Genomic DNA, 13,918 nt, shown 5'->3' with positions numbered 1-13,918 from the left:
CTCTGGTACACAACCCAAAGAGCAATAAATGTCAAGATAAGTGTCCGTTGAATGCTAATTCCACTTTACCATGTGTTAGCGTTTTTGCTGTATATTCTCTAGTACAGTGTATATAAGTTACCTGTCATATCTGGCGAGCCAGCCAGGACTCCTCTGTCTACAGCTGTCCCCATACCCGTGTCACAAAGTCAATGCCATGACACGGGTATGGCTGGATCACGTAGAAATAATTTATTGTAGAAATTTATTTCAATTAGCGGTGCAGGCGCCAATTGACATCATTGCAAATGTAGTTGAACATGCGCACAACAACAAATTATGGTGCTGTACCGATCGGATCACCTCCTGAATGTATGGATCCTCTCATGGAACAGGGAGGCAGAAAAAAAAATCACACATAGTGTAATCATTTAATAATTTGTGGTTCAATCCACCACACTGCACACTCCGTATGTGAATATGTGTACCAGAGAATAAATAGAAGCAGGCTTATCTGTATCGCTTGTTGTTATTCTTCTTTAGGGTCCCTCTAGAATGGTTTGAAATGTCCTTCCTCACATCAGACAGGGTGTGACTGTGTTAGTACAAAAAAACCTGTATAGTATTAGTATGTATTTATATGGAAATGTATTGATTTCTGAGACAGTATGTCATGTTTGGGTTTTGTAACTTTTCTATAGGAAGTCCCAAGTAAGTATCTGAGTGGAGGGGATGTGTTTTTCCAAGTGCCTGGAGACAGGTAATTTCACGTTAATCAGACCTTTTCATCGCTGAATGACCAATGCCTGTTGAGTCCTATGTGTGTAAGACTCAGGATTAAGTGATCACAGATTTTGCAAGTTACAGTGTGAGATTAGAGAAAATGTTATATCCTGATGGTAAACTCTCAATATAAAACCTCAGATGTAGTGGTGCCGCTAGCAGCAATGTAAAAAGGTGTTAAACCCCTTCAGGCTGATTTATGTGCAGGCTGCATGAAGTACATGGATTGGTTAGAGGGGCAGGAGGCTGGATTACCTCCTGCCAAGGTATCTCTGTAAATCTGTATAAAAGAAGGACTGTTTGACCATGTATAATCATTATATATTTATATATCTGTATATAATTATACCATCTGTACTTTTGGATATCACTAGTACCCTAAACTAGTGAGTGTGTAACTGTCCTTTTTAGGACTTCCTGAGCTAATAAACATCGCTGCTTAAGGAACCCGCTTTGACGCCTGCTATAATTCCTGTGACCACAGATTTGACCCAATCTAATCCTTTATGCGGCTGTTCTGAGGTTGGGACCCAGCATCCAGTACCATCGCTCTGCCTGCTACCCTGCAGCTCTGGCCAGTGTGATAGTCCAGGGGGAACCATCCACAGCAACCCTGATCTGAAGGCAAGAGGTTAGGGGTACCAGCCAGGGGGTACACTAGCTAGAGTTACCCAGAAGGACACGGTTCCAGGTGCCACTAAGGAGCTTAGTGTTGGCAGAAGCAAAAGCCCCTCCTACTGTGGTTAGAGGACGCATTTGGGATAAAGAAAAGGGGACCATGGCAAGACAAGCCCAGTCGGTGCCCAGCAACACAACAGGCAGAGTGGCACAGGAGGTCCATCCTGTCACACACTCTACTAGTGAGTTCATTTACAAACTGCACATTTACCCACTAATATAAAAAAACTACACAAAATCAGAGTCTATCTTTAAAGCAACACTAGTAACCTTAACACTTAAGCTGCAGGGCTGTTCTGAGGTTTCAACCTTTGTGAAGGGGATTTTTGTGATCTTCAAGCCAGTAAAAAACATAGGCAGGAAAAAAGAAAGTCTAATAGAGCACTTGGCTGCATAGTTAGATTATCACTACGAGAGGTCTAGATTGTAGTATGTAGAGTTCTACTACATCTTGCCATATAGTGCCTGAACCTGCCACTTACTTGGTATGGGCACAGATTTATAGGTTTTGTATTTCCAGCGCCACCCCGCTGGAAATGACTGATATATAGAGGTATGACTGATATATGTTAGTAAATTATATTTGCTTAATCTCCCGGGACGTCCGGTAGACTCAAGAATTTCTAGGGACCGCCCAGAATACCGTCCATGTGACAATGAGCTGAGTCATCCCAACCCCATCACCTGCTGTATTATTCTGCTAATCGCACCACTGAACAGCAGGGAACTGGGACCAGGATCTCCGAGATGGGAGATCCCATGTGTTGGCAAGTATGTAATTTATGAGATTTATTTAAATAACTCCTGGGGGTTATTACCAACAAATTCGACAATAAAGCAAGCTGAACGGGCAGCACTGTGGCTTAGTGGTTAGCACTTCTGCCTCACAGCGCTGGGGTCATGAGTTCCATTCCCAACCATGGCCTTAACTGTGTGGAGTTTGTATGTTCTCCCCGTGTTTGGGTGGGTTTCCTCCGGGTGCTCTAGTTTCCTCCCACACTCCAAAAACATACTAGTAGCTTAATTGGATGCTATCAAAATTAATCCTAGTCTCTCTCTCGGTTTGTGTATTAGGGAATTTAGACTGTAAGCCCCAATGGGGCAGGGACGGATGTGAATGAGTTCTCTGTACAGCGCTGCGGAATCAGTGACGCTGTATAAATAAATGATGATGATTGATATATGTTAATAAATTATATTTTCCTAATCTCCCGGGACGTCCGGTAGACTCCCGAATTTTTAGGGACCCCCCCAGAATACCGTCCATGTGACAATGAGCTGAGTCATCCCGACCCCATCAGCTGCTGTATTATTCTGCTAATCGCACCATTGAACAGCGGGGAGCTGGGACCAGGATCTCCGAGAGGGGAGATCCCTTATGTTGGCAAGTATGTCATTTATGAGATTTATTTAAATAACTCCTGGGGGTTATTACCAACTATAAACAAATCCGACGATAAAGCAAGAAGGACCTGGGGGCCCGAGGTGAGGGCTGTATGTGGCCCCACCACTGGTTTACATAAATGTAACCCCACAATGTCATTTCCCACTGGACAACATCAGACACTTGCCCAGAATTAATGGAAAGGAGAAAGCAGTGAGGCCTCTGATAGATATTACAGATTATATGACATGAAATACATACAATTAAAGGGCTTTGCTTCCTCATATAAATAAAAGCATTGCTGAATACTGGCATAAAGGAGACTGGAGGCATTACACAACAACAGTGCTGTAAATCACTATATCATTAAGTATTATATCCATTTACTCAGAGTGGCAGCAGCTTCAGTCCTCCACAGCAGTAGAGTGTGTCACAGAGCGCCTCCCTTCTCAACTCTATGGTCGGTCATGTGATCAGCAAGATGGCGACGTACATAGCAGAGCACGGGGGGAAGGTGAGGTCGCTGTATTAGGGTGCAGTGGAGTCTGGGGGAGCAGAGTGGTGTGGAACTACAAGTCCCAGCATGCCCTGTCAGACCTCTGATATAAACCTATAGGGCAGTCCTGATAGTGAGCTCAGTCCTCAGTCTACAGCAGGCGTGGAACTACAAGTCCCAGCATGTCCTGTCTGGCTGCCAGAGCATGCTGGGACTTGTAGTCCCCAGGCAGTTGGAGAGCCACAGGTTGCTCTAGCACCATTATGGATCTGAACACTTTGCCCTCCTGGCTCAGGCTGTCTTTACCATGGGCATGCTGTGCATTAACCAGTATAAGACAAATAATGCTAATAGATGGGAACATAAGCTTTATAAATGGTGTGTTTTGGTTTTGTCACGTCCGTGTATTATAGGGAATAACTTCTATCCCTCTACTGTAAAGTGTTTCTGTAAACTTTACAATAAAGTATTTGGTCTGCAGCCTTATATCTTTATATAGCCCCTCTGTGATTTTAATGTCCTTATAATTTTACTGGAGGGAATATATTATTCAATATAATATTATATGCTGGAGTACTTGTATAGATACCAGATTAGATAAACAAATACTGCTGCATAATGAAAACTAGCTGCGCTTGTGAAATAATTGCATTGCAATTGGTACCGTAGTTTCATCTCCCCTACCCTCCCTGATGGTACTTGAACAACTGTGCGCTGCAATAATTGATTACAGGAACAAGTGCAGGGTGACAGCAATCCTGTGGTCCTTACTGCAATCACTGTAGGAGGAACACTGTGACTGTCTGGTGAGTCGATTAGTGGCAGTAGAGCCTGGATACTTCCTCTCCCTCTTCTCTCCCTACTGCACTCAGCTGCATGTCATGTTCAAACCACAAAAAATGCCCTCTTTGTCAATCAGTAGGTTTCCGTGCCATTTTACACAAATGGCAAACGCAACCTGATATGGAGTGATGCAGCAGGATTGGGCAGTGTTAAGGCGCTGGTTGCTGTTATGTCAGATATCCTAAGGGTGTTGTAAAAACTTTTTTTATTATTATAAAGCTATATAAAAATATACTCCATACATCACTGATCACCTTTGTTATATGAAGAGGTCGCCAAGCGACCATTTTAAAAGTGGACGGTTGACAGATAATTTTTTTTGTGCCCTGTAGTTAGCAATATATCGGCATATAAGAGATGAATGATTAATCTGTTATAATATTTCTGTGTCATGGTGTATACTAACTTTGGTGCTTTCAATGATCTGGCTGACAGGTCGTGCTGGGAGTTGTGGTTCCACAGACTGAGAGCCACCCATTGCCAAGCATGACAAAGCTGCTGCTTTATAAAATATAGTTAAATATAGTTGATGATGTGGAAGGCAACATATAAAAAAAGTAGATAGGTGTGTGCTTCTTTTTAAAAGACACATATCTCTCTTTGGAGTAGGCGTGTTTACGTCAATGTGTTTTGAAATAAAAATGCTTCATTGTCCTACTGTACAAGAGTTGGTAAATTTATACCTTATCCTCCTTATATTATTTTGTATAGAATATGGTGGAACTTTATAAATAAAAAGTAAGAATATGGTTTTCTTAATTTAATAGTGCTTGTCTCCCCTTTACATTCTTATCCAGATAACTGTGTACAGTGTTTGCTAAGATTGCTGAACCTAGTACTATATCCTTTTGTAGTGGATTCTCTATCATGGCGTTCGCTCTTCATTTTCCCGTTTCCGGGTCTCCAGACGCTTGGCCAGCTCTGCTCCGAGTGACGATAATGGTCCACGGTACAATGTGGTGGTTGTAGGGGGAGGACATGCAGGCACTGAGGCTGCTGCGGCGGCAGCAAGGACGGGAGCCAAGACTTTACTCGTTACACACAAGGTGGAAACCATAGGTAATAAATGCAGTGCAATAAACCTCTCTAAACTTATAATGTGTTTTTATGCAGTAAAATATATAGAATATAAATAAATAGATCTATTTTTATTTATTTGTTGTGGATTTATTTGTCAATTCTTAGCACTGCCATAATCAAAAATAACAAAACTATATAATTTCAAAATTATTCTGTTATGCAATGTACATCACTGAATTGAATACTGAATTTACAGCAGAAAGACATGAGGATTACTGGCTGATTCTGTCATTACTGATGACTACTGTGTGCACTATTTGTATGTATTCACTGTTTATAGTGTCATTTATGTGCACGTTATATTAATTTCTGTGATGTACATTGCATAATGTAATTGTTTCAGCACCTCTCCGAGCCTCTTTCATGTTCACGATTAGGGCACTAGAAACCTACAGTCCTGGTAATTTTGGGGTGTTACGCTACAATTGTATTTCTGGAGTTATTTCCATGATCTTCACCCGATGGTGATTTCATTGAACACAACCAGGTCAGATGTCCTGCAATCCGTCTTTTGGGGGCATCGGGAAAGGTCACCTGGTGCGAGAAGTGGACGCTCTGGATGGAGTTTGCGGGAGGATTTGTGACCTTTCTGGGATCCACTACAAGGTCTTAAACCGCCGCAAGGGGCCTGCGGTGTGGGGGCTGCGGGCCCAGATTGACAGGACGCTATACAGGCAGAACATGCAGGTGAGTGACTGATGGGGCAGTTATATGTACAGAGGGCTATTAGCTACAGTCTAAAGATTTATATGCCTATTATGTTATAAGGGAAGTCCACCCTCATACAGCTTTACACACAAGCACAGTTTATTGTCATTGCAGTTGGGTATGACAATAGAACTACTGTGTAGATACAGTTGATTACAATGTACAAAGCTCCACTTATCTTTTGTTGTATCTAAGGGCAGCAGAAATAAAGGAATTTGCCTGGAAGTCATAGTTGTCTGAAGGCGGCTTTTAACTCTTCAAATCAAATATTTGTAGTGTGTTGTGTTTTACTTAGCTATACAATACATGTTATGACATATTCAGCCGGAGAATATTTTTCTACAGAAAGCCATCCTGAACACGCCTGGTCTGACCGTGACAGAGGGGTCTGTGGAAGACTTGATTTTGGGACCCCCCGATCCCACTTATCCTGGAAAGTGTCAGGTCAGCGGAATCATATTGGGTATGTATAACCTACCTGTCCTTCCTGTAACCACCCGGCTATGCTAAATTATACTATTATTCAGAGTGGTTTGACTACTAGGTGGCGCTCCTCTGTTGCCCTGACACCCCCACATAGTCCATGTTATGTGTAATTTGCACTGTGTTCAGTGAGTACCGCTGAATTGCGCCTTGTTCCTCTCCAGCCGATGGAAGTAAGATATTGGCAAACAGCGTGGTGCTGACAAACGGCACATTCCTCCGCGGAATGGTGCGGATCGGGACGGAACACGTTCCCGCCGGGCGCTGGGGGGATGAACCAGCCGTCGGTCTCGCTCACACCCTGGAACGTTTGGGGTTCGCTGTCGGGAGGTTAAAGACCGGGACCCCACCTCGCGTTTTGAAGGACTCTATAGACTACAGTAACCTGCAAAGACACGAGGCCGATAGTGAACCTGTGCCGTTCAGCTTCATGAACGACAGCGTCTGGATCAAGGTAAGAAGTTCATGTAAAGGGACCAATTGCTGAACAAGAAGCCAGATCACAGGCCTTATGCCAATCAATGCATTACTGCTGCCGATATCGGGCAATTGGCCCGATAAGTGTGTTCCGAAAACGGCAGCGATGCCTGAAAATAATCCTGGGGCAGAGGTTCAGGATAAAGTGCCATTTATACAGCATCGTGATCATTCATGTTTTCTGTTTAGCCGGAACTACAGCTTCCGTGTCACCTGACCTACACCACCCCGGGAGTGGAGCAGATCATTAATGAGAATCTACATCTCAGCAGTCACGTCAAGGAGACGAGCGCTGGCCCAAGGTAAGACACACTGGACCTCATGTACATAGCGTGCTGGGTGGTCCGCCGAGCTCACTCCAAGGTGCATTTCTGCGCTCTGATTTCAGGAGACGCCTACGCAATCCAGAAGTGCGCTTAGGTGTGAGGCGAAGTACACTGTACAAACTTGTAAATGTCGTATTATAGTCAATCCTGCGCCCACTGCTTTTCATATAAAGCGTTCAAAATGCTGCTTGGTTTAGCCCAATTTAAGGCTTAAATTAATCATGAGAGGGGTCATCAGGACTGTCTTACATGTAGCCATTGTGTATGTGGGAAGCATTTTATTACGTTGCTTGGGACAAGCGCTTCTCCACTGAACTGCAACTGGAAAGTGAAAACCGTCACTCCGCCCATCGGCTGGTGCCTACTTCTGCTCTCCTGCTTACGGCGCTAATCTATGTGGACCAGCAGAATTCCAGGGGGGCAAACCGCCACCATAAAATGATTTTGTGCTTCGTAATTGAGCCTACCACCTCTTATCAGTGACTTGACCACTCTACGTTTGTCTTCTAGATACTGTCCATCCATTGAGTCTAAGGTCTTACGGTTCCCTGGTAGGAGACACCAGGTCTGGCTGGAGCCAGAGGGTCTGGATTCGGACGTTATCTATCCCCAGGGGCTCTCTGTGACTCTTCCAGCTGAGGCTCAGGAGAGGCTGCTGAGGGCAATTCCTGGACTGGAGGATGCCCAGATGATTAGGCCAGGTTAGTAGTTACACTCACAGCGTGCCCGTGTCTCTGTGTGGACACTTAGTCAGTAGCTGTCTCATGCGCTTGTTGATCGTGATCTATATTACTAGCGAGTGGCGATGTTGTTCCATTCCTGTTGATAACGGTCACTCCAGATGACATTCATAGGTTCAAGAACCATTCTGTATACTGCTTATATTGTTCCCATATCAGAATGTTATAGTCCTCTCTCACATGTGCAGGTTACGGAGTCCAGTATGACTTTATGGACCCCCGGCAGCTTCGCACCTCTCTGGAGACTTTTCTAGTTCAAAGACTTTTCCTGGCTGGACAGATTAACGGCACCACTGGGTATGAAGAGGCAGCAGCCCAGGTATATGACATAACAAACTGAAAATATGTGCAGTAAAGTCCTCCCCCTCCCAGATATACAACTCCGTGAAATAGATCAGATAAGCGTACAGCTGTGGCACGTGGGATTATCCCCTACTGTAAATTATATGGTTATTGCAAGCAAACGATACATTCCTTGGCCATATAAAGGCTGCAAGCTGAGTGCTTTCATACAAGGTCACCAAAACCTGAGGTGACTTCAATATCCATAATAAGTAAGGTCTACATTATTTATTTTCATAACACACATAGCAGCCAATCAGAATCCAGCTATCATTTATCTAGTATATTGTAGAAAACGATAGCTGGAATCTGATTGGTTGCTATGGGCAACGCCTCCACTTCTATTAGTAATAAATGACATCAGAACTCTCCATTTATACTGATACTATTTACAGGAGGTTTTACTTTGGTTAGCATCACTTGTGTATTATTACGTTGGTAGAACAAGCCGGTATAGGTGTTGTATGTGTTTCATTGTGTTGTGTAGCCCAAAGAACACTTTTAGATCTACTTCCAAGAAAACATTAACAGAATTATCAGCTTATAAGTACAATGATTAAAAAAAAGACATTAAATATAGTAACAACTTTCTGACCACCATATAGGATTATTTTCTGTTACCTACTGTCAAGGCATGACAATGTTGGTCATGTCTAAGTAGAGATCTGCGATGGCTGCCTATGTGGTGATGGCTAACCAAGGTTTGTCGGGAAGCAGGATTTACTAAGGTCTTTGTGTATTGGATTTAGCAATGTGCAGACCCATCTGTGATCGCTTCTCTTCTCTGTCCTGCCAGGGGGTGATTGCAGGAATAAACGCCGCTCTCCGGGTTAAAGGTCAGCCGGCGTTCACTGTGAGCCGGACAGAAGGTTACATCGGTGTGTTAATAGACGACCTGACCACGCAGGGCACGAGGGAACCATACCGCATGTTCACCAGCCGCGCCGAGTTCCGCATGTCGCTACGGCCGGACAACGCGGATACGCGGCTCAGTCTAAGAGGTGAGCAGATGACTGACACCTAACATGGATTCGGTGAAGACGGTTCAGTGAGATCTTCCGCACTCCTAAGCTTGAATCTCATTGTCTTTATCTCACATTCACTGTCTGTTTATTACGTATATCCTAATTTCTTAAAAGTGAAAATTCAGTCTACAAGGTCTCTTGGTTTATATGAAGGAAGCACTTGTAAAATTTGAGGATATGTTAAAGTTTGAGGAACATGACAGAACTGAAGATATTTACCATTAAGGTGTGATTTGTGGGAGCAGAGCAAGAGACAACTGCTAGCCCAGCCTTGATAAGAAATAATCACTAATGTGTAGGATAGTTCTAATAACAGGAGAGAAGGACAACTATATGTGGGTGCATCGTACATCTCCGTGCAGTAGGGGGACAGGAAGAAAGACTTCCCCCTTCTCTTCCTATAACGCAGACAATTATCAAAGACAATTATTTATTAAATAATTTCAATTAAATGCAGTCTGTTAAAACAACAACAAGTCAGCCCCAAATAAAGGGACTTTTTAAATTCATCTCAGTGGCTAATTGTAGTCAACTGTTTCTTCCTGCTTGTAAAGTCCCCTACCTGTAGTTTATTTCAGAAACAAATCTTACTTACCGTAATCTGAGGAAAGATGTCCAATTATACTCTGTATGTACATTATTTAGTGACTTTTGCTTCTCTAAAACATGGAATTTGTTACATACTGAACACTCGCAGTCAGAAACTACAGTACAGCACCGTGACATGAACAATCACTGTATCTGGGTCACATTTGTGGTGATGGAGAATCTAAAATCAGTGAAATGGGCCCATTGAGATACCTTAGTGAATGATTGGACAACACGTGTAAATCCTAGTGTGTGTGTGTATATATATATATATCAATGTTACATGTATTTATCAGTCGCTCCTTGGTTTCTCAGGATATAAAGAAGCAGGTTGCGTGTCCCAGGAGCGGTACGATCGAGCACAGACCACCAGAGACACTCTGACCGAGGGGCTCTCTGCTCTACGCTCCTTACGGTTTTCTCCCTTCCAATGGCACCAGCTAATCCCAGAGGCCCAAATCAGCACCGGCCGGTCCGGCCTGCTCAGGTACTGTCTGTACCCGCAGTGTGTGGGGGTAACCTGTAGGTGTCACTGATGAGGCCAGGACAGGCCAAGAATTGAAGCTCCTCCCACTCCACCAATAGCATGCTCCACCCCTCAGGATCCACCTTTGTATCTTGTTTAGGGACACTTAAGAAAACTGGTTCCAAGATAACTCTGCAAAGAAAGGTGCTGTAACCCATAGCAACCAGATTTCTACAGCAGTTTGGAAATTACAGCACCTGTGATTCGCATCATGAATTGTGCACCAGTTTGCATGACTGTTCCACACGATTGTCACTATTACAAATATAAATAGAAAATTGTCCTACATAGATGTTGAGTTATATTTTTTAACCTGTAACATTATTTCACTGCCGATTTCTCACTTCCTAATCATTCTCAGAGTGCCTACGAAACATGCTTCCCCATGTTACATGTGACGTGTGGACAGTTACATACATGCTAGAGGGAGACACATTTCTCACACTGTCTAATCCTTTCCTCCAGTGCTGAGGACATGCTGAGGTACAATGGGGTGGAAATGGAGACCCTCTCAAGGGCTTTTCCGGACCCTCTTCAGAGATTCAGTGAAAGGCGGGATATCACTCAGCGCTTAAAGACAGAAGGTAATCTCAGTCTCCTGAACATTGCCCTAAAACCGTTCCCAGATGAGCTGAACCAAGATCTTCTCTGAGATCACTGCGGATGTCTTGTCTCCGTGGTGATGACGTAAACCTGAATGTTCTAATCCGAAGGTTCTGCTGTTATACAGAGATGGTAGAATTTCCTGACGATCAAATAATGATGTACGCTTGATAAGCAGGACCTTGTGCTTAATCTTTATTGATGATTGTTAATTATTTCCTAATATGATCACTAGATAAAAGGAGATCATTTATATATAAACTTGTGTATTATCAGTATATATTTCACAGTATTCACACTCGTGTGCTCCAGGGAAAATAATGTCCCGAGTTCTGATGGACAAACATGTCACGCTTTCACATTGCAGCTCTGTATGAGATACATGTCAGTTACCAGCAGAAGGAAATCGCTGAAGTTCGGAGAGACGAGTCCTTGGTGTTGCCTGAAGACCTAGATTACATGAACCTTGACGCCATCTTATCTCATGAAGTCAGAGAGAAACTGTCTCAAAGTCGGCCTGAGACGGTAAGTCGGGAATCTCCTACTAATTTATGATCAGCGAAATATACACTTACGCTCTGTCTGTCCCTTGGCTGCCCCAGTTATCCTACCACTTTACCCCAGCTCCTCCGATTCCCAAATTCTTTGGAAAATGAGATTGGAATGGGTTTAGACATTGGTCATTGCCCCGGACGGACCCGTTACACCGATCTGGTTGACCTCTCACATCAACCATCCACTTCATCTCCATCTTCAGTTAGACCATTTTTCCCTAGGCCCCCTTTTTTATCAGGACCAAGATCTAAAGGAGCTGGATTATAACGCAGTGCTCTTAAAGACACCATTCTTAAAATTAAGGGCTTCTGCTGTCTACCAATGTCCCACAAGTTTATGGCACAATCACCCGGGGTGCCTGACCCTTCATGGGGAGTGAGGCATAGGACATTGCTGGATCCAGTGTACTTTTTCCATTCTAAGGGGGGTATTCAATTAGGTTTCCGGTCTGCGGTAACACGCCGGAACGGGACACGAAGGCAATCCACGGTACCGCATTAACGTGGATTTTCGTGCACACCCCAGAGGTTTGAGAAGTAAAATCCGCGTTATTGCTGTTCCGTATTACCGTCAATACTGCGCACTTTTCACGGTAACGCGCGTTACCGTGAACGAGAAAGCTAATTGAATATGCCCCTATGGTTTAGAGGCGGCCTTTGGCAGGAACATCCTTCAGATGGTGGTTATTTGGGCTGGTATTTGGGACACAGACCAGCCCACCCAAGAATGCCAGGGTGGGCTGGCATTCTTGAGTGGGCCTAATAAACCCTGCTCCTCCAACCTGTGGGGGAGCAGGGGTTATTAGGGGTCTGTTTTACATCCAGTGTTTTGATTCACGTAGGGTGGAATATAATCTGTTGTATGTATTTTTCAGTAATACCCTGTGCTTAGCGTTCCATGGTAACAGAGATAACTCTAAACTTTGCAACAATTCCTGCCCCCCTTGGTTCACAGATCCTTAAATACCATTTCACAAAAACAATTTATTCCATCTCCAACATGCAGTATGTCCAATACTGTACCTCTCGAACACCCTAATAGTGATTTCAGCACATTGTGCAATGATCTTTTGAGATATTACAGAGCCTCTAAAGACAGCACCTTGCAGATCGAAAATATTGATTCTGTCCGATGGTCTCTAAAGACAGTGAGCTCAGGAGTGGTCAGTCAGGGGGAACAAAATGAGCATTATTTTTAAAACATAGGTAATATTTAACCCTTTGGGGTGGGATGAAGGATGGAAATGTTAGAGGGAGAATCTCTTGTACAACTTGGATATGTGGTTTTGACTGAGCGTTACTTTCCTTTAATTAAATGTTTTTACTGCTCTTTCATCAACAGATCGGCGCAGCCTTCCGTGTTCAGGGTGTGACTCCTGCCGCCGTATTGAATTTGCTAAGATATGTCAAATCTAGCACCCGAGCGTCCGAGGACACTAAGAAGACGAATAAATTCAGACCTTTAATTGATAGAGAATCCCCTGAAGTCTGTACTGTGAAGCAACACACGGTGTAGGACACAGCTAGAGAACTGTGCGTTCGCCTGTTACCTGCGCTCAGGTAGCGGAGAGCCTGGGTCCTCCGTTCTCTTTCAACCTTCTCGTCCATTTCTAGCACAACTTTATGGCTCTCCCGCTGCTATATATTGCTGCTGTGGTTGTGAGTAGAGACTATACTACCTGTGCGGATCGAGGGACTATAACCTATTTTTTCTGGGGGCAAAATATTTAGAAGACTACAATAAAGAAGGGGATTTACCTGGTATGACCAACTTTATGCGTTTTTATGGGAGTGGGACAGAGAACAATTGTATCGTTGCAAGCAGAGAGCGCCTGCAACAACACAACAAGACGCAAGCCTGATACTTATTATTATATTATATATATCTATATTGAGAGGCTGTTTGCATACGGTTGTTTTTTCAGCCGTCTCAGGCGTATTTGGCATCTGTAGCCGCAGACAATGAGTCATTGAACCCTAACAAAGGACAACTTTGTACGTTCTCGGTTCTGTAGCGTGATTTATCAGTAGACCTGTATGCACAGGCTGTTGGTCACTGTGTAGCCTTCCGCTAGCGCCACAGAAATAGAACACACTATTGACCGATGCCGTCAATGTTTTTGAGAGGCCGTCGGAGAAGTTGCTTGCGGGCAACACAAAAACATTGTATATTATATTCTGTGGTGGTTTTCATGTAGGGCAGTTGTCAGAAAAATGACAACATCTGGAGATCCCAGCTCTAGATTGTCTATGAATGTTACATGCATATACCATAGCGCGGTTATATGTGTGAATATGTACAT

The 13,918-nt window shown here is 43.7% G+C and overlaps 1 protein-coding gene across 2 annotated transcripts; it reads left to right on the top strand.

Annotated features, from left to right (window-relative positions):
* The first annotated feature begins 3,257 nt into the window (after positions 1-3,257).
* On the top strand, positions 3,258-13,379 carry MTO1 (mitochondrial tRNA translation optimization 1). Of its 2 annotated transcripts, none has more exons than XM_075179075.1 (13): positions 3,258-3,338; positions 5,018-5,222; positions 5,731-5,930; positions 6,297-6,414; positions 6,599-6,888; positions 7,101-7,213; positions 7,748-7,938; positions 8,166-8,296; positions 9,116-9,320; positions 10,248-10,419; positions 10,924-11,042; positions 11,429-11,586; positions 12,958-13,379. In XM_075179075.1, exons 1-13 carry the CDS (start codon positions 3,282-3,284, stop codon positions 13,129-13,131), a joined length of 2,133 nt encoding a protein of 710 aa, XP_075035176.1. In that variant the 5' UTR covers positions 3,258-3,281; the 3' UTR covers positions 13,132-13,379. The 2 variants fall into 2 exon arrangements, with proteins under 2 accessions (XP_075035176.1, XP_075035177.1); XM_075179076.1 differs by lacking the exon at positions 3,258-3,338 and adding an exon at positions 3,550-4,126.
* Positions 13,380-13,918: the final 539 nt, after the last annotated feature.

This window comes from Mixophyes fleayi, chromosome 7 (assembly GCF_038048845.1).
Source record: "Mixophyes fleayi isolate aMixFle1 chromosome 7, aMixFle1.hap1, whole genome shotgun sequence".
Classification (NCBI taxonomy): Eukaryota; Metazoa; Chordata; class Amphibia; order Anura; family Limnodynastidae; genus Mixophyes; species Mixophyes fleayi.
Note: the sequence above shows the minus strand (reverse complement) of the source record. Positions and strands in the feature narration are given on the sequence as shown.

Coding starts and splice junctions, on each gene's coding strand:
- MTO1 (XM_075179075.1), top strand. CDS start 3,282: ATGGTCGGTCATGTGATCAGCAAGATGGCGACGTACATAGCAGAGCAC. Junction 10,420..10,923: donor GGCCGGTCCGGCCTGCTCAG/GTACTGTCTGTA, acceptor CCTTTCCTCCAG/TGCTGAGGACATGCTGAGGT. Junction 11,043..11,428: donor TCAGCGCTTAAAGACAGAAG/GTAATCTCAGTC, acceptor TTCACATTGCAG/CTCTGTATGAGATACATGTC.